The 20706-nt window shown below is 38.5% G+C and overlaps 2 protein-coding genes across 4 annotated transcripts; one reads left to right on the top strand and one right to left on the bottom strand.

The window, feature by feature from the left end:
- Positions 1 to 759: 759 nt before the first annotated feature.
- Positions 760 to 4540, top strand: LOC110606488 (LRR receptor-like serine/threonine-protein kinase RGI1). Its single transcript, XM_021745309.2, has 2 exons — positions 760 to 3688; positions 3801 to 4540. The coding sequence occupies exons 1-2, from the start codon at positions 880 to 882 to the stop codon at positions 4244 to 4246; spliced, it is 3255 nt and encodes a 1084-aa protein (XP_021601001.1). The 5' UTR covers positions 760 to 879; the 3' UTR covers positions 4247 to 4540.
- On the bottom strand, positions 3759 to 20156 carry LOC110606489. 3 transcript variants are annotated; one of them, XM_021745311.2, is made up of 11 exons: positions 19779 to 20155; positions 19597 to 19662; positions 7408 to 7488; positions 7232 to 7285; positions 7077 to 7145; positions 6819 to 6881; positions 6557 to 6639; positions 6383 to 6448; positions 6173 to 6280; positions 6007 to 6053; positions 3759 to 4079 (listed from the first exon to the last, which is right to left on the bottom strand). In XM_021745311.2, exons 1-9 carry the CDS (start codon positions 20025 to 20027, stop codon positions 6235 to 6237), a joined length of 777 nt encoding a protein of 258 aa, XP_021601003.1. In that variant the 5' UTR covers positions 20028 to 20155; the 3' UTR covers positions 3759 to 4079; positions 6007 to 6053; positions 6173 to 6234. The 3 variants fall into 3 exon arrangements, with proteins under 3 accessions (XP_021601003.1, XP_021601004.1, XP_021601002.1); XM_021745312.2 differs by lacking the exon at positions 3759 to 4079 and having other exon boundaries at positions 5688 to 6053; positions 19597 to 19667; positions 19779 to 19921; XM_021745310.2 differs by lacking the exon at positions 3759 to 4079 and having other exon boundaries at positions 6020 to 6053; positions 19779 to 20156.
- Positions 20157 to 20706: the final 550 nt, after the last annotated feature.

The following is a 20706-nucleotide window of genomic DNA, read 5'->3' as shown; positions in this document are numbered from 1 at the left end:
TATCGACATGCAAGTTTTTTTATAAAAAAATTGAAAATTATGAAATTAATTTGATGTGCATGCATGCACTGTTTCTTAATACATGGAAAGATTTTGACCTGTACAACCTAAATAGTTTACTTATTATCACGTAGTCTTATGTACGTATACACTATATATACAGCTATGTGTTGTCAAGTTATGTCTTAGCAATTGCTTTCAAGTGAAAACTTCCAAATAAAACGACATCATTTCAGAAATGGTACTCTTCTGTTTGGAATGTTTTGCATAATATATATTCATCTAGCATCTTATCCATATCCATTACCACACAACCAAATTTAATATGCTTTTATATAATATTATTATGTAGATTTTGAATATATTTTTTTATGTTGAATTTTAATTCAATTTAAAAGTTTCATGTTGCAGCACTTATAGGTTTTACAGAGATCTCAGATTTACTTCCCAATCTCAATTGCCATTTAAAAAAAAAAATTTCTATAAAAAATTTCTGTTGCAATCTAAAATAAAATTTTGATTACGTGCTGGTAAGTGCATCTGAGGTCTCAGATTTACTTCCCAATTATCAATCCCCAATTCTTATTTAAAAAAAAAAATTTCTGTTACGATCTAAAATAATATTTTGATTTAAACAGGAAAAAAAATTAGCAATAACCATTATAATAAAGAAAAACAAAAATTATAGTATTCATGAAAATGAGAAGGATTTCTGTTTTGAAAAAAAGTAGGCTATTAGGTCAGTAAATAAGGATGAAACCAAGGGCATTTCAGTATCCAAATCTCATAAAAAAAAAAGAAGACCAAGAGAAAATGGGAGAGACTGGATGTGCTATTATTAAATGAGATAGCACAGTAGCAGAGGCTACCAAACTCAGGATGTCAAGCAATGCAATTACTATTTTTCTCTTGCTTCTTAACATCTCTCTTTTTCCAGCCATTTCTGCACTTAATCAAGAAGGTCTCACTCTACTTTCATGGCTTTCAACCTTCAATTCTTCTTCTTTTTCATCTACTTTTTTCTCTTCATGGGATCCAAGCCACCAGACTCCATGCAAATGGAAGTACATCAAGTGTTCTAGTAATGGGTTTGTGACAGAAATTGCAATCACCTCCATTAAACTTCCTTCTGGCTTCCCTGCCCAGCTCCTCTCCTTTAACCATCTCACTGCTCTTATAATTTCCCATGGGAATATTACAGGAGAAATTCCTCCTTCCATTGGAAACTTGTCCTCATTGATCACCTTGGACCTCAGTTTTAATGCTTTATCAGGAAATATCCCAGTAGAAATTGGAAAACTATCTCAGTTGCAGTCACTTTCACTGAATTCGAATTTGCTTCATGGTGAGATTCCAGGAGAAATAGGGAACTGTTCAAGGCTTAGACAGCTAGAACTGTTTGACAACCAGCTCTCTGGAAAGATTCCTCCGGAAATTGGCCAGTTGTTAGCTTTGGAGACCTTTCGTGCTGGTGGGAACCAAGGAATTCATGGTGAAATACCAATGCAGATATCAAACTGCAAAGGAATACTATATTTGGGTCTTGCAGACACTGGGATTTCAGGACAGATTCCTAGTAGTTTAGGAGAACTGAAGTATCTCAAGACTCTTTCAGTTTACACAGCTAATCTCACTGGTAATATCCCACCAGAAATTGGCAACTGCTCAGCTTTAGAAGATCTCTTTCTGTATGAGAACCAACTATTAGGCAAGATTCCTGAAGAATTGGCTTCATTGAAAAATCTCAAGAGGTTGTTGTTGTGGCAGAACAATCTAACGGGAAACATTCCAGAAGCTCTGGGAAACTGCTCAGATTTGAAAATGATTGATCTCTCGATGAATTCTCTAACAGGCGTGATTCCTGCGTCGCTTGTCAAGATCGTAGCACTGGAGGAGCTTCTTTTGTCATATAATTCAATTTCAGGAGAAATTCCAAATTTTATTGGCGACATTTCTGCACTGAAGCAGCTTGAACTGGATAATAACAGATTCTCTGGCGAGATTCCAGCTGCCATTGGACAACTGAAAGAGCTCTCGTTGTTCTATGCCTGGCAGAACCAACTCCATGGAAGCATACCTTCTGAGCTAGCCAACTGTGAGAAACTTCAAGCATTGGATCTTTCTCACAACCTCCTTACTGGGTCAGTTCCACATTCTCTTTTTCATCTCAAGAACGTAAGCCAATTGTTGCTGTTATCAAATGGACTTTCAGGTGAAATTCCATCTGATATTAGCAAATGCATTGGTTTGATCCGTTTGCGACTTGGATCAAACAACTTCACTGGTAGAATTCCACCAGAAATAGGGTTCCTACGTAAATTGAGCTTCCTCGAATTGTCTGATAATCAATTTACAGGAGAAATTCCAAGTGAAATTGGAAATTGCACTCAGCTAGAAATGGTTGATTTGCATGGGAATAAGCTCGAAGGAAGCATTCCGGCAACTCTTGAATTCCTTGTCAATCTAAATGTTTTAGACCTTTCAATGAACAGAATATCAGGCGCCATCCCTGAAAACTTGGGCAAGCTTACATCATTAAACAAGCTGGTAATCGGTGAAAATCACATTACTGGTTTTATTCCCAACTCACTTGGCCTCTGCAAGGATTTGCAGTTGTTAGATATGAGCAGCAACAGACTCACTGGTCCAATCCCGGAAGAGATTGGTCAGTTGCAGGGACTAGACATCCTCTTGAATTTGAGTAGGAATTCTTTAACAGGTCCAATTCCAGGAAGCTTTGGAAACCTCTCAAAACTTGCCAACTTAGATATTTCTCACAACAAGCTCACAGGAACACTCGCAGTACTGGGTACTCTTGATAATCTGGTCTCCCTGGATGTCTCATACAATAAATTTTCTGGTTTTCTTCCTGATACTAAGTTCTTCCATGATCTCCCCACCACTGCATATGAAGGAAATCCAGAGCTTTGCATTAACAGAAACAAGTGCCCATTAAGTGGAAACCGCCATGGCAACCATACCAAAAATCTCATCATATGTACTCTTCTCAGTTTAACTGCAACATTGTTGGTTGTGCTTGTGGGTGTGCTACTGTTTATCAGAATTCAACGAGCTACATTTGCAAGGAAAGAAGAAGACAATATATTGGAATGGGATTTCACCCCATTTCAAAAGCTTAACTTCTCGGTCAATGATATAGTAACCGAGCTCTCAGATTCAAATATTATCGGAAAAGGTTGTTCGGGGATGGTTTACCGTGTTGAAACTCCTCTAAAACAGGTTATCGCAGTGAAAAAGCTATGGCCGGTGAAGAACGGTGAATTTCCAGAGAGAGACTGGTTTTCTGCAGAAGTTAGAACTCTTGGATCAATAAGACATAAAAATATAGTGAGGCTTCTGGGATGCTGTAACAATGGAAAAACCAGATTGCTTTTGTTTGACTATATCAGCAATGGAAGTTTGGCTGGATTACTCCATGAGAAGAAGATGTTCGTGGATTGGGATGCAAGATACAATATCATGCTGGGGGCAGCTCATGGCCTGGCTTATCTTCATCATGATTGTACCCCTCCAATCGTACATCGAGATATCAAAGCAAATAATATCTTGGTAGGGCCACAATTTGAAGCCTTTCTAGCAGATTTTGGACTTGCCAAGCTTGTTGATTCTGCAGAATGCTCAATAGCTTCTAACACAGTTGCTGGATCTTATGGATACATTGCTCCAGGTACGCATAAGCACTTCAATACTTTCATAACAAAGCTGAAGACAATGTTCACAAAATAACGTTGAAAAAGTTTTCAAATAAAGTACGAGCTAACTTCATTTGCAAATTGCAGAATATGGATACAGTTTCAGAATCACAGAGAAAAGTGATGTGTACAGCTATGGTGTAGTTCTTCTAGAAGTGTTAACAGGGAAAGAACCGACAGATAACAGGATTCCTGAAGGTGCCCATATTGTCACTTGGGTCAACAAGGAACTTAGAGAAAGAAAAAGAGAATTCACAGCAATTGTAGACCAGCAGCTTCTTCTTCGATCAGGTACTCAACTTCAAGAAATGCTTCAGGTGCTTGGGGTGGCCCTCCTCTGTGTGAACCCTTCCCCAGAGGAACGACCTACAATGAAAGACGTAACAGCAATGCTGAAAGAGATCAGACATCAAAATGAGGATTACGAAAATACATATTGCAATGGCAAAGCAGCATCCACAAATCCAAAAGCACCACTGCACTCTTCTAGTTTCTCCAGATCTTCTGAACCTCTAATTAGATCACCTTCCTAAATCCATAATTCCAAAACATGGCACACTAGTTCATTGATTATTTTTCAAGCAACAAAATAATTTGTATAGATTGATATGTATTGTAGTAATAGGACTTAATATTCCGTTTCTTCCACACTAATTAAAGTTTGGTCTCATACAGTTTGAGAATGCTTCCATTGGATCTCATTTGTTATCTCTCCAAAGGAAAGAAAAGCAGCAGAATGCATACATTTTTAAATGTCAGTTCTGCCAAAGTGAAATCCTGTAGTTCAAAAAAAATAGAAAATGACAGTGCCATACATTTTCAGACAAGATACTGTATACTCGCATAAATTCTTTATTCCCTTCCCTACAGGGGGCAGAACATTAAAAACTGCTAAGATTTGCATATGCTCCACCAAAAATGAGACCAAAATGTGGTCTACTTATCCACCAGCTAGCATATATTCTACATTAAGTGGAAAAAAGAAAAGAGTTAAACCCATCTTTCAAAATAACTATTGTCAACTACAATTCATCTTAAACGTAATCAGCCGGGCCTCACTCCTATATTGGCACATCTACCAGAATCCTCTTGCATCCATGTATCTAATTCCTACCTAATCGAAGAAAGATACTGTCATAAAGCATGTTTGTAAGAAACTAAAATGTCTATAAGCTGTCATTTTAGCAATCCAGCTGCTTCCATCAACAGAGCTGGTCACTAAGTAAACAATAATTAAAAGTGCTACAGAATAGAACATATCAATGAACAGGGCCATGTTATACAACGCAATTTTCAAACTGGGGACCAAACAGAAAAAGACATTTAGCTTTTGAAACTATCGGTTGTCCAAAGGGAGCTGGGCCAATGAAAAACCCATGGTTGTGACACCAATATGTTATTGGCATAAGCCAAAATATGTTGTGAAATTATGGAGATGCAGAAGGACCACCATTCCCCACAAGACCACCCAACGTCAGTCTTAGTGAAGATAATCAAATCTCATGCTGCATGTTCTTGAAAGGATACGTTGCTTCTAGTCACATGATATCAAATTATCTCAGGCCCACAGGTAGTTTTAGGAATTCCATCAAACTGTAATAGCCAAGAACGCAAGCAAATATCGACGCAAGTTATCAGTGTTATGGAACTTTTCATTCAAGAGATTTAAACCTAAACAATTATGGGTAACATGAAGCTAATGTCCCCCTAAATTATAATGGTTGGTACCATTAGAGATATAATGGCCCCATTGGTTTATTATGCTACTGCATACTTGGGAGATAAATTATTCTTTCAATCAACAAGAAGTATATTTCAACATCTGAAAATGTACAAAAGGTGGCATCTAATTTTCAATCTTTGTTTCCATCATAATACTGTAATGTTAAGCAGCTTTCTTTCTTTTTTACGACATTCCATTGCAATAATAGTTGTTGACTTTTTTTTTTAAAAAAAAAAATTCAGGATGTTACATCCCCAGGAAAAATAATATCTATTTCACATTCAAGCACCAACAGTATAATTCAAAACTAGAGTTCTAGTATTCAGAAACTTTTATCTCGTGTCTTGCCTGTGGACATAGAATGTAAATTTTGTTTCCATTTTTCCCCTCTACAAATAATTGTGCAACTATATATGTGTGATATAATAATGATAGTATGTTCACAAATTTGTAAAACCTAAATTTAAATACATATGATATTTTGGAAGAATAGAATATGGCATACATATATCCAAATGAAACATCCCCCCAAAAAATAAAAAGACGAGACAATCGGAGTGTCAAACTAACCCATTCTCTTTTGTGCTCGGAGAATCCCAAGCAATGAACATAACCCCCTGAGATAACAAGTGAAGAATTAGAACAAGAAACATATAATCAAAAAATTTGGGAATAAAAATTCACATTTTAGGAATATCAAAATGGTTCTCAGATATTTCAAGAACATCAGGTATACCTCAAAAGAAAAATTCATAGTTTAGACTGGAACATTACGATCTTGAGATCTAACACTGAAGATTATTGGAGCCCAGATCCAGGATGCCACTTTATGCTGCATCCAACACTTTTAGGAAAAGGAAATAATGGTCTTAGACATGCAATTGCAGTAGGCCAAAACTTCAAGATATCTAATGATGAGATAAAGTTATGACAAGGAACTGAATACCTTGGTTTCTGAACTGATGAGACTGGCTGACCACTAAGTACACAATCTATCGCCAGACTTAGGTCCCTTGAAATGGTATAATAGAAGCAATTTAATAATTGATGCACCACTCATGCATATGTTCAAAGAAAAACATTAATTTTTCCAATTAACAATGCAACTAAAGACACCAACCTTCCTGTCACAGGCACATTGTTACTGGGTCGAGAATCATCAAACTGGCCATGATACACCAGCTCAAATGGCCGCCGACCATCCTGGATCATTAAATCAATCAGCAACATGTTTGAAAAGTTTTACTAGCTCTAACAGTTCTCATTACGGCAAGAGGGGCCGAATAGAGAAAAAAGAAATTAACTAATCCCTTCAACCTCAACAAGGCAATTTACCATGCTTGAAGGACATAAGCAAAGTAGTTATTGAAGATTATGAGAACCTTTTTAAACAGAAAAAACTCCGGTGTGCTAACAGCTCCAAAATTTCGAGCAACTTCTTGTGACTGCAGTCAATCAAGTTCAACTAGTTAAGCACTTGCACAAATTTCAGAAGAAAATAAGTTTTGCAACAAAAAATAGTCATGCTCTCCCTGCAATGACAATGAGACGACACAAATCAGAAACCAGATTGATATAGTGAATCTAATATGTCCTTCTCTATTTTGATTTACCTTTTAGGATAAGTATCACTAGTGTACCTCATCATATAAATAGGGAAATGGGTAATTAAACATTTTAGCCTCTTCTGCCATGAACACTGGCCCATCCTGCAAAAGCAGTTCCATTTTGAACAAATCAGACCAGACAATAGCTTCATTATAGCTCTAATCTCAAACAATGCAGTTATTAAAACCTGCGGGTGAGTGACCACCGAATTTGAAGATATGGCAACAACTGCAAGTCCTTTCTGCATACCGATACAATAAAATTTAGATATATTGATTGCATACTCATTTGCTAAGTTATGCATGCCCCAGCAGAATAATGAAGCAAACCATGGAGAAGGAAATGGATTCAGAATTGAGATACCTTCATGTAGAAATTTGAGAGCTTCACTATATCCTTCTTTAAGTGTTTAACAAATGGACAGTGATTGCAGATGAACATAACCTGCACCTCCACATCCTTACAAGTCAAAATTGCTATAGTTTTTTTTTATATATATATAATATGAGGTGAAACAATATACTAATTTCTTGTCCTGGGAGAAGCCAAATATGGAAATTGCCTAACCAGACTGAAATGGTTTTGATAGCAGTCATTCATTACTGACCAGCAGTCACAGACCCAAATATAAATGTCAGCCCTAAGTAAAATGTTCTTCCAGATTGTATATTCCATGTCTTACATAAGATCATAGAACATGAATTACGTGTATGCGTGCTGGTTAATAAATGAAAAAGGAAAAGGGAAGAAAGATGCGTTCCATTCTTACAAGAGAGCATGGTATCTAAACCCCTTAAGTATGTATGTAATTTAACAACTCCCAGAAGGAATTAAAAGTTGCAAAATCCACAGTTCTCCTCTATGAATATGCTAAGATTAGAAGTGCTTCACTTGAAAATCACTGTTAAACACGTCAGACAGACATAGAAAAATAATAATAAAACTCAAAATAGTCATAAGAACAATTGAAAATTGTTGACTTATTTGCTAATCCTAATTGATTCTAGGGATTTGATTTGATTTGATTAGGATCCTTAATTATCTCTGTAATTATTATTTGATTATTTGCTTCCCGTTTAGATATGATTCTTTGTGTATAAATAGCCATGTAGACATATTGTACAAATCAAGAGTGAAATACAAGAATACTAAAAATTTTCCCAAAAATCTTCATGGTATCAGAGCCTTTTTCCTGATTTTTTGGGTTCAAATTCAATTTTTCATCTTTAGGGTTTCAAAACCCTAGATTTACTTTTTTGGTACTAACCCATTTAGGAGCCCTTCACTCTCTCACCGCCGGCACCAGAAGAACCGCCGGACTGCCGCCGGCCGATCGACCTGCTCCGACGCCGGAAAAGCTTGCGCGTGAGTCTCACGCGCCACCTCTTCCCGGCGCGTGACCCGGCGCGTGACCCACCGTCTGTCACTGCTTCGCCACTCCGATCACTCCGGCGACGATTCCGACCATCTTCCGGCCTTACCGTGCTGTTACCAGGTCTTTTTGGTGAATCAATTGGGCTCTCTTGTGTGTACAACCTTGGGTACCTCATATTCTTTCAGGGTTCATAAATCTTTACTATGGCAGAAGGTAAAAGGGTCTCGACTCCTAACTCTAATAATCCTTCCTTGCAAATTAGTCCCATAAAACTTGATGGAACCAACTATCTTGCTTGGTCAAGGTCTTGTTTGTTGTTTATCAAGGCTAGAGGACTGCAGGGTTATGTCACTGGTAATAAAAAGCAACCTGATGAGAGTGATCCAGATTTTCCTCAATGGGACTCAAATAATTGTCTTGTTATGACATGGTTACTGAACTCTATGCAACCTAATATCTCTAAGTCCTATTTGTTAATTGATACTGCTGCAAAAATATGGAAAGCTTTGTCCTTAACTTATTCCAAGATTGGGAATGATGCCCAAATTTATGATATTCGGAATAAGATTCATGGTACTAAGCAAGGAGAAATGACTATCTCCCAATTTTATTCTGAGTTATGTGGCTTATGGCAGGAACTTGATTACTATCAAGACTTTCAGGCAGACTGCACTGGAGATACAGTCAAATTTCAGAGAATGATTGAAAAGGAACGGGTCTATGATTTTCTTGCAGGGTTGAATAATGAATATGATCCGATTCGAGTCCAAGTGTTGGGAAGAAATCCTTTTCCTTCTCTACAAGAGGCCCACGCTCATGTTCAACAAGAGGAAAGTCGTCGACATGCTATGCTCTATACTGCACCAGTTGAAAAGGCTGGGTTGACTACTAGTTTGAGCACACCACAGCCTCCTACTTCTGAGAAAGATCAATTACACTGTGACTATTGTGGGAAACCGAGACATACCAAAGAGACTTGTTGGAAGTTACATGGTCGTCCCACTAGAGGTCGTGGAGGAAAACGAGGTACCTCTAGAAATCAAGCTAATTTAGCAGAAACTGTGGAGGAGCCTTTTAAGGAGACAACAACGACTGAGTTTCTTTCCGCTAATGAACTTCAGAGTCTCAAGCGCCTCTTGTCTCATATTGACACCTCTTCATCCTCTGGTGCCACATCTAACTTTGTAAAGTCAGGTAATGCTTCCTCTTTTAATAATGTTCCATGGATTATCGATTCTGGTGCGAATAGATATATGACAGGCTCTTCTAAAGGCTTTCTCAATTATTCTCCTTCTCTAACCAAAGATAGTGTCAGAATTGCTGATGGCTCTTTTACTCCAATATCCGGAACAGGTTCTGTTATTTGCACATCCAACATTAAATTATCATCTGTCCTTCATGTTCCCCACTTTCCTGTCAACCTTTTATCTGTCAGTGCTATTACCAATGCCCTTAACTGTAAACTTGAATTCTTTCCTGATCATTGTGTTATTCAGGATCTTCGCACAGGGAAGAGGATTGGCAATGGTAGGCTGCATGATGGCTTATACATGTTGGAGAGTGATCCGGGTTCGTCGATATCTCAAGCTTGTTTTGGAGAAAATAAGGATGTCAATCGGGAAATAATACAATGGCACCGGCGATTAGGACATCCATCATTTTTTGTCTTAGAAAAACTTTATCCTGATTTGTTTGCTAAAACCCAGTTTGGCTCTTTATTTTGTGATGCTTGTGAGTATGCTAAACACACTAGAACATCCTATCCTTTGAGTCATAATAAAAGTCAAATTCCTTTTGCAACTATTCATTCTGATGTTTGGGGGCCTACTCAAACTGTCTCCTTATCTGGTAATCGATGGTTTGTCACCTTTATTGATTGTTGCACTCGAATGACTTGGGTCTATCTGATTAAAGCTAAAAGTGATGTTTTTTCTTGTTTTCAATCTTTTCATAAGATGATTTGTACTCAATTTGATACTAAGGTGAAAATTTTGAGAACTGACAATGGAAGAGAATACATGGATAGTAGCTTTTCTGCCTATTTGGAGAGTAATGGGATAGTACACCAGACTAGTTGTCCTTATACTAGTGCTCAAAATGGCGTTGCTGAGAGAAAAAATAGACATCTATTGGAGGTAGCTCGATCTCTTATGTTCACCATGAATCTACCCAAAGCATATTGGGGAGATGCAATTCTTGTATCTGCTTACCTTATAAATAGAATGCCTCTCAAGACCCTTGACTTTATGAGTCCTTTGGCAGTTCTACAAGGGAAGAATTCATACGTTGTTCCACCAAAAGTATTTGGGTGTGTTTGTTTTGTCCATACTAGAACGGCAGGGAAATTGGACCCCAAGGCCCTTAAATGTGTGTTTGTTGGGTATTCTCCGACACAGAAGGGATATAGGTGTTATCACCCTCCCTCTAGAAAATACTTGGTCAGTATGGATGTTACCTTTCGAGAAACTGAACCCTACTTCAATACCGCCCACTCACCTCTTCAGGGGGAAAATAATGAGCAAGAAGAGGTGATCCAAAATTGTGTGATTCCGGATGAGAGTTTGAGTTCTAATCGACAGGGGGAGATGTCCAATCAGGGAGAAAGAATTGGTCGTTTGGACAAGCCAGATTTGAGAAGGTATTCAAGGAGAGACAAGGCAGAAGAAGCCATTATGCAGTCTACTCAGAGTCAAGAATCTTCTTCTGGTGAGTTATCCACAACTCTTGAATGCTTCAATGATTTAGATAAACCGATTGCACAAAGAAAAGGGGTCAGATCTTGTACTAAACATCCTATTTCTAACTTTGTTTCTTATGAATCCTTGTCTCCTTCCTATAGAGCCTTTGCCTTGTCTATTTCCTCTGTGTATATTCCACAGGATTGGAAGAAAGCTCTTGCAGAACCTAAATGGAAGGAAGCAATGATTGAAGAGATGAAAGCATTGGCTAAAAATGAGACCTGGGAGCTCGTCACTCTTCCACCTGGAAAGAAACTCGTTGGCTGTAAGTGGGTGTTCACAGTGAAACACAAAGCTGATGGTACAATTGAACGATTTAAGGCCAGATTGGTTGCTAAAGGTTTCACCCAAACCTATGGAGTGGATTATCAAGAGACATTTGCCCCAGTTGCAAAAATGAATTCAATCAGAGTTCTGTTATCTTGCGAGGCCAACTTGGACTGGGACTTGCAACAGTTTGATGTGAAGAATGCTTTCCTCCATGGAGATTTAGAGGAAGAAGTATTCATGGAAATTCCTTCTGGGTTCGCTGATGAGAAGACACAAGGAAAGGTGTGCAAGTTAAAAAAGGCTTTGTATGGGCTAAAACAATCTCCCAGAGCTTGGTTTGACAGGTTTAGCAGAGCCATGATGTCCTTCGGTTACCAACAAAGCAATGCTGATCACACTCTGTTTATCAAGCATCATAAGGGTAAGACCACCCTTCTTATTGTGTATGTTGATGATATAGTGGTGACAGGTGATGACAAAGAGGAAATGGCTCAACTAAAGAGGTTGTTAGCTCAGGAATTTGAAATCAAAGATCTGGGAAAACTGCAATATTTTCTAGGTATCGAGGTGGCTAGATCAGAAAAAGGAATTTTCATCTCTCAAAGAAAGTACATTCTGGATCTTTTGGAAGAAACTAGTATGATGGGGTGTAAACCAGCAGAATCTCCCATTGAAAGTAATCACAAGCTGAAAGCAGGAACTGGTGAGTCCATGGATATTGGAAGATATCAGAGATTGGTAGGAAGGTTGATTTATCTCTCACACACTCGACCGGATATAGCCTATGCTGTTAGCTTAGTCAGCCAATTCATGCATGACCCTCGCGAGACTCATATGCAAGCTATACTTCGCATCTTGAGATACCTAAAGTCTGCGCCAGGGAAAGGGCTTCTTTATTCCAAACATGGTCATCTCCGAATTGAAACTTTTACAGATGCAGATTGGGCAAGATCTCTCGATGACAGGAGATCCACATCTGGCTACTGCACAGTTGTGGGGGGAAACCTTGTCACTTGGAGGAACAAAAAACAAAGTGTTGTTGCTCGGTCAAGTGCGGAAGCAGAATACAGAGCAATGGCCCAAGGAGTGTGTGAACTCTTATGGTTGCAGAAGTTATTGGAAGAGTTGAGATTGTCCGAGAGAGACAAGATAACCTTGTATTGTGACAATAAAGCTGCTATAAGTATAGCACAAAACCCAGTCCAACATGACCGAACGAAGCACATTGAAATTGATCGGCACTTCATTAAAGAAAAATTAACAGACGGTGTCTTGAGCCTAGTTCATGTGACCTCTACTGAGCAACTTGCGGATGTGTTTACTAAAGGGCTTAACAACAAGATCTATCATAATCTGATTTGCAAGTTGGGCATGTGTGACATCTTTGCACCAACTTGAGGGGGAGTGTTGACTTATTTGCTAATCCTAATTGATTCTAGGGATTTGATTTGATTTGATTAGGATCCTTAATTATCTCTGTAATTATTATTTGATTATTTGCTTCCTGTTTAGATATGATTCTTTGTGTATAAATAGCCATGTAGACATATTGTACAAATCAAGAGTGAAATACAAGAATACTAAAAATTTTCCCAAAAATCTTCAATGGAAGTACCACAGGCATGTTACCTGATCCAAAAGTTTCATTAAGTTGAAAGGTTCTACAAGACCGTAATTCAATATAAGCTATGAAATAAGTCCACGAATGTTTGGCAGTTAATAAACAAGATTTACATGAAATGACCATCTAGAGATAAGGATGCTAATGGCATTTTTTTGGGCCAGAGGGTGGGGAGGTGTTAGCGGACCACTTCAGGTCTACAAACGCTTCACTCGTGGATTGAAGAGCAAGCTGCCACGTGTGAAGACCAAGGAGGGTTGATCCATTCAAACCTTCCAACCTTCCAGAATTTTTAAATTTAGATTATATTTTTTATTTTTAATTGAAAGTCCAGTTTTGTAGGAGGGTGTTCCTCCACTTCCTTTATGCATTTGTGTTACCATTTTTGTAGGAGTGTGTCCTCCACTTTGAAGTGTTGTTCCTTCAATTCAGGCAGTATTTAACCTCTAGCCATGTATTTAAACGCAACAAATCAATAAGAAAGCAACTTCCAATTCAATCAGTTTTTGAGCACTATAGACTCAAGAGGTTCACAGGTTCCCTCATTAGAGCCTGTACAAACAGTAAACATAGGTCATAAAAAGAAAAACCCCAACCAGATCTGCCAAAACACTTCCACACCCTTACCCAACAGACCATAACTAGATCCTTAATCCGGGACCGTAACAAATTTCAGAGCCACTAGTTATGGGCGACTCCATACAAGAACAGCTCAATAAACTCTTTGCCTTACTTTTAGCCAAGCAACAAGCCAACAAGTCTCAATATGAGAAAGTGGAACAACTTCATGCCAAAATGGACACAATGTCTCAGTACTTGGAAATTGCAAAACAAAGGATGTCATTCACTAGCGCGGCAAGCCAATCCAAGACACGTAAAGACAAGGGAATTTCTGGAGCAGCAATTTTTGAAAATTCTGAAGAAAACTCCATTGTCCCAAAGTTTACCAAACTTGATTTTCCTCGGTTTAATGGGCTAGAAGACCCCTTGGGCTGGCTTAGCCGTTGTGAGCATTTCTTCCGTCACCAATTGACACCAGAAGACGAAAAAGTGAGCTTAGCTTCCTATCATTTAGAGGGAATTGCTCAATTATGGTATATGCAGATGCTACAGGATGTATCTTATCCTGTTATGGAAGAGTTCAAACACCAATCCAATCTCCGGTTTGGACCTCCAATCCAAAGTAACAAATTGGGTGAATTAGCCAAGCTCAAACAGTTGGGCACGGTGGTCGACACCAAAACAAGTTTGAGATTCTGGTATCTCAGGCTAGCGTCCTTACTCAGAATCAAAAAGTCTAGCTTTACCTCAATGGACTATAGGACGCCATAGCAATTGAAGTAGAGCTCCATCAACCCAAAGATTTGGTCACAGCCATGAGCATGTCTAGACTATATGAACCTAAATTGTTTCCAAGATCATCAGGGTTCCGAGAAAACAGACGAGCTTCATCTACCATGGAGGTTCAACCAAATCAAACTGTGAAAAGGCTGAGTTAGGAAGAGTTGGAGGAGAGACAAAAGAAAGGCTTTGTTTTAATTGCAATGAACCCTTTGTCCGTGGGCATCAATGCAAGAAATTATTTTGGATTGATTTGATCGAAGAAGAGGAGATGGACTACTCAATTCCACATACACAAGAAGAATCACCTCCTGAAATCTCTTGAAATCTCACTAAATGCTATTACTGGAATTCAGAACTCCCAAACTATGCGTTTGGAGGGTGTGTGGAGCGGTGGACACGTCCTGGTCCTCATCGACTCGGGCAACACCCACAACTTTATCTATGCATTTGTAGTTGCTTAGTTAAATACCCAAGTGAACAAAAGAGATGGATGAAAGGTTAATGTAGCCAATGGAATGGACAACAACTCAGCAGTCCTGGAATTTGTAAAGGAACCTCACTACAACTAGAATCTTACTCTTTCTCCATTGATTTATTTGTCCTTCCTTTAAGTGATTTTGATGTAGTGTTGAGAGTTAATTGGCTTCGCACTTTGGGATCCATTCTTTGGGATTTTATTTTTATGCGTATGTCTTTTTTTACACAGGGACAGCAAAGAGGGTTACAGGGTATCCACACTTCTCCTTCTAGGCTCTTACCTAACATTGACGTCCTAAATATTTCACAGGATACTGACATTCAACTGCAAAAATTGTTGGCTGAGTTCACTTCATTATTCAACACCCCAAAGGAACTTCCTTCTGGCAGGACATGATCATTGAATTTCTTTGGAACCGGGAGCAAGGCCGGTTGTCGCCCATCCCTATAGATACCCTCATGGACAAAAAGATGAAATTAAGAGGTAAGGTGCAGCTATGTTACAACAAGGAATTATCAGACATAGTTGTTCACCTTCCTTAGGAGCTATGTGTTGATTACCGAGTGTTGAATTCCAGGACAATCAAAGACAAATTTTCCATTGTAGTGATTGACGAATTATTGGAAGAATTAGGAGAAGCCCAATTTTCACAAAATTGGATTTATTGTCCGGTTACCATCAAGTATGCATGTACCCTCCAGATATTGAAAAAACAGTGTTTCACACATCACAGCCACTTTGATTTTTTTGTAATGCCGTTTGGACTCATGAAGGCTCCTTCAACCTTCCCAAGCCTTGATGAATGAGGTATTCCAACCTTATCTAAGAAAATTCGTGTTAAGTCTTTTTTGACGACATTATGTTTTCAGTCGAACCTGGGCAGAATATCTCCACCATGTGCAGTTGGTGTTCCATCTATTGGCACTTAATAAGTTATTTCTTAAAAAATCAAAATGTTCTTTTGCTCAGAATCAGGTTGCCTACTTGGGTCATGTTATAACACCACAAGGAGTACAGATAGACCAGTCCAAGATTTCTGCAGTACTGGATTGGCCCACGCCCACAACAATTTGGGGGTTAAGAGGATTTTTAGAGCTTAATGGCTAGTATAGAAGCCCATAATTATGGAATAATAGCCACCCCACTCACAGTCATGCTACGAAAGAATTACTTACATTGGACTGCAGTTGCCGTAACAGCTTTTGGGGAATTGAAGAAGGTGATGACAACCATTTCTATTCTCACTCTACCTGATTTCGATCAGCTTTTTGTCATTGAATGTGATGCTTCGGATGTAGGCATAGGGGCCGTTCTCTTACAACAAAACAAACCTATGGCTTATTTCAATAGACCCATGGTGGTTTGTCGTCAAAATCTTCCAACTTATGAGAAAGAGTTAATTGAATTGGTTAAAGCTGTCAAATACTGGAACTCTTACTTGTGGGGGTGCAAGTTTATCGTGCGAACAAATCACTACATTTTAAAATTTTTATTGGAATAGAGGTCTCTTTTTTCGCCTCAGCACTATTGGGTTAATAAACTTTTGGGTTTTTCTTTTACAGTGGAATATAAAGCTAGCCGCCACAACATAGTTGCAGAAGCTCTTTCACGCCGAGATGCGGATCAATCGATCCTCTTGGCAATTTCTATGCCACAACTCAGTTTGTTTGATGACATACAAAAGGAACAACGTGAATCGGGTGAGATAAAACAACTAATTTCTCAAGTCCAGAATAGCACGACAACAGATTCCTGGAGTTTTAAGCAAGGCCTTCTTTTCTATAAAAATAGTATTTCTATCCAAACACTCTCCATCTATCCAGCTTGTGGTGACTGCCTTGCATAATCAAGGTCGTGAAGGATATCAAAAGACAGTGCACAGAATTACTCGTGATTTCTATTGGCCGAGAATAAAACTTTATGTATGTGACTTTGTTCGAGCTTGTGGTACATGCCAACGTCACAAATCTGAAACTTTACAACCTGCCGGTCTTCTCCAGCCTCTTCTTCTTCCTGAACAAATATGGACTGATATCTCTTTAGATTTTGTGGAAGGTACAGATTTTTGAAATACAACCACTTTATTCCTCTCTCCCACCCATATAAGTGTCGCTCGTTCTTTCTTGGACCATATTTTTAAATTACATGAGTTACTTGAAATTATCATCAGTGTTCATGATGTTACCTTCACAAGTTCTTTTTCGAAAGAGTTATTTCGTTTGTGGCACCAAATTATTATTCAGTTCAGCCTATCACCTTGATCAACCGCACAATGTACCTCCGCTGTTTCACAAGTGAACAACCCAGCAAGTGGATTAACTGGTTCTCATGGGTAGAATATTGTTATAATACCAATTTCCACTCTTCTCTCAAAGCAACCCCTTTTGAAGTAGTGTACGGTCGTCCTCCTCCTCATTTGCTATCATATTGTGCTAGAAGTTCCTCAATTGATGCTAATGAGATTTTTGAAGATGCTACACCAAAATTTGCTTCGAGCTCAACAGAAAATGAAGCATAGCTATGGCAAAAATCACCACAAGTTGGAATTCCAAGTCGGCGATCAAGTTTTACTCCGCCTTCAACCATATTGCCAAGGTTCAGTTGCCACCCGACGCAATCAAAAGCCCGCAGCTAAATTTTATGGCCCTTTTTCAATCCTTGAAAGAATTGGGTTCATGGCCTATAAATTAGCTTTACCACCATACTCAAAAATCCATCTTGTTTTTCACATTTCCAGCCTTAAACCTTATCATGAAGGATAGGATTCTTACATTCCAGTACTGCCACTTAACCCACCTAACTCCACATTTCACCAACCCCTTGCCATTTTGGATCATCGAACCAAAGTTGGGCAACTTGAAATCTTGGTCCATTAGCAAGATTCGTCACCTGCTGATGCTTCCTAAGAGAATGCCAAAAGTTTTTACCAGTAGTACTCAGATTTTTCGCTTGAGGACAAGCGCAGTTTGGAGGAGGGGAGTAATGTTAGCAGACCACTTCAAGTCTACAAAGGCTTCACTCATGGATTGAAGAGCAAGCTGCCACGTGTGAAGACCAAGGAGGGTTGATCCATTCAAACCTTCCAACCTTCTTTTTGAGCACTATAGACTCAAGACGTTCTCAAGTTCCCTCCTTAGAGCCTATACCAACACTAAACATAGGTCGTAAAAAGAAAACCCCAACCAGATCTGCCAAAACCCTTCCACACCCTTACCCAACAGACCCATAACTAGATCCTTAACCTGGGACTGTAATAGAAGGGGGAAGAGAGAAAAGGCAAAAACTAAAAGCTGAATAGAAAACCAAAAACTGCCCTAAAAAATTCAATTAACCAGTAAAATTCAGTTCTACTCAAAATATTTGGTCTACTCATTTTTAAGTGAAGAGTTAATTGAATTGGACCAATAGTAAATATAAACATATTAACCATATAAAATTCTGGACTAGCAGGTTTAAACTATATATTGTAAATATTTAATTCTTACCTCAGTTTAAGAGGACCAGCATGATCAATCTAACATCTCATTGGATTCTTAAATAGGTGAGGAGACAGAATACCTCATGTCTTCCTGATGTGGGATAAGAAAAGAAATTCCTTAAGGTTTATCAGCCTCATTTCAACTGTTCAGGAGATTTCATCATATGACATTGTCTTCAAGGAACTTTCCTTATCTCTCTTTTACTCTAGGTTGACTAATCACAAGTTATGAAATGCTCAAATATGAAACCATGTTCTAAAAATAAGTAAAAAAAAATGTCGGTTTTCTGTAGCATTTGCTTGAAAGCTCTTCTAGGTTTGTTACGAAGTTCATTTGTTTTTTGTGCCTCCTTGAAATGATATTAATGTGGGAAAATTTATCCGATGTTGAAGATGATAGAGAAAAAAGGTGAAACATCTAAAGCTTTAAAAGTTTTAAAGGGAGTCCATATGAGAGGAATTATGCATACATCCCTTAAGGTTAAAAGAGATTAGCAGATGGATTGTAGCAGCTTGAGTGCCCTAAATCTCATTATAATTTTCAGGTCCACATAACGGGCACGCCCCTTAAAGGTTAGGACAGAGAAGGAACACGCAGAAAGTTTTGGTACTCTTCCATCATGAATGTGGACATAGAAATAGAACTCCAGAAGTTAGGCTATCTGCCTTGATCAATTTCGAAAATGGTTGACAGGTTTTGCTCTTATATGCATGGCTTATGCCATAAACCAATTCTGCTTGGTATTTGACATATTTAGTAGCATGATAAGTTTGCCAACGCATCTTTTGCTATTCCACTGTAAGTTATGATTCACGAGCATCAGCAATCAAAATATACCAAAAATCATATATATTTCTGAGTCATGCTCATGACTCTAGTCCAAAGAATTCACCCAAGAAAAAAATTACACACACACACAGACATACACGTAAACTAATTAACCCACATCTTGAAGATTTCACCATATGATACTTTAAAAATAAATGAATTCCACATTGGACTTGGAACTAATTTCTAATACAATGCTGGGATAAGCTAAGGTGAGTTTCTCACAGGAGACTACTACAAATAGAAAGAGTGTGTGTGTACCCATTCTTTTGCTTTATCTACTTATTATCCATCAGAAATTTTTTCGTATCTTGTTGCAATATGAACATTAAAACAGTATCAAAGAGAAACATAGCCAACGATTAGTTACACATAGCAACAAAACAATCTACGAAAATGCAAATATGGGTGGAACTCACCAGCAAAGCAGGATATGCCTCAAAATCTTCCATTGTCCACATTTTCTCAGTTAGAGGCTCTGGCAGCTATACTTCAAAACACCAAGTAACCTCATAATAACATACATGGCACTCAAATTTAACAAATTATAAAAATGACCCCAAATTCACATAACCACAAAGCCATATAAGATCGTACACACCTCAAAATGAGGAGCTCTGAAGCCTAAGGAGACACCTTGTGACTCAGTTCTAGCAGCTCGAACTGAGAGCTTCCTGGAGGGCAGAGTGTTGTTCTTCCCGTACCCGAGCTTCAGAGAATTGAAACCCATCTTCGAGAATGTCCATGCAGACACAAAAGTTGTACTGGGTTTTGCTAACGTGCACTGGACAGGCAGTGTTCGGGCGCCTCCTGCTGCGAAAGCCACACTCGTCTGAGCAGTGGCAGCCATGCTTGGGTCTTGGATTATCGAAATTCTGTTTGGGATATTATGCACCTTTTGCCGTTTTCCGGATTTCGCCGGTAACCACACACCTGGGCCGCAGCCAACAAGATCCAATAAGTGTAAAAGTATCTTCGGCTCAAAAGCCCATGGTTGGCCTTATGATTTGGTTGAATCCACGGAAAAATTTTGGCATTACAGAGGTAATGATGTATAGGCCCGGCTATGGGCGTGTTGCTATCTGAATTCTGAACCGGACCAAGATAGGTTAATTTGGAGTTAAACCTATATCATTGTTAAATTAGAAAACAAATCCAACCAAAATATAATGGTTTGATTATCGGCTGAAATTTATAAAAAAAAATCTGCAATATATATATATATATATATACACCGCTGAATTTGATCAAAACTATAGATATGCATATAATCCTCTTCCTTTGGCTTGCTTAGTGGCGGACATTGATGTACTTATGTGCTTGACCTTTTCAATTACTGGTTTACAAATTTCCGCAAGCAATAACATACATAGAGTATGCAAAATTGCAATGTTAATTCAAGTGACATGAAACTTAATTTGCTTCCCAGATCCTTGGATTTTACAGGTTGATTTGTTACAAAGAATAGTGAAGGATCCTGATCAGGAAATGGAGAAAGCTGTGAAAGAGTCTTACAATATCATTCTGAA

This window comes from Manihot esculenta, chromosome 18, assembly GCF_001659605.2.
Source record: "Manihot esculenta cultivar AM560-2 chromosome 18, M.esculenta_v8, whole genome shotgun sequence".
Classification (NCBI taxonomy): Eukaryota; Viridiplantae; Streptophyta; class Magnoliopsida; order Malpighiales; family Euphorbiaceae; genus Manihot; species Manihot esculenta.
Note: the sequence above shows the minus strand (reverse complement) of the source record. Positions and strands in the feature narration are given on the sequence as shown.

Excerpts from the sequence above, each read along its gene's own strand:
- LOC110606488 (XM_021745309.2), top strand. The coding sequence starts at position 880 with ATGTCAAGCAATGCAATTACTATTTTTCTCTTGCTTCTTAACATCTCT. Across the intron at positions 3,689-3,800 it reads TTATGGATACATTGCTCCAG|AATATGGATACAGTTTCAGA; the intron begins GTACGCATAAGC and ends TGCAAATTGCAG.
- LOC110606489 (XM_021745310.2), bottom strand. The coding sequence starts at position 20,027 with ATGGCTGCCACTGCTCAGACGAGTGTGGCTTTCGCAGCAGGAGGCGCC. Across the intron at positions 7,489-19,596 it reads AGGCATATCCTGCTTTGCTG|GTTATGTTCATCTGCAATCA; the intron begins GTGAGTTCCACC and ends GTGGAGGTGCAG. Across the intron at positions 6,640-6,818 it reads AGTTTTTTCTGTTTAAAAAG|GATGGTCGGCGGCCATTTGA; the intron begins GTTCTCATAATC and ends TTAATGATCCAG.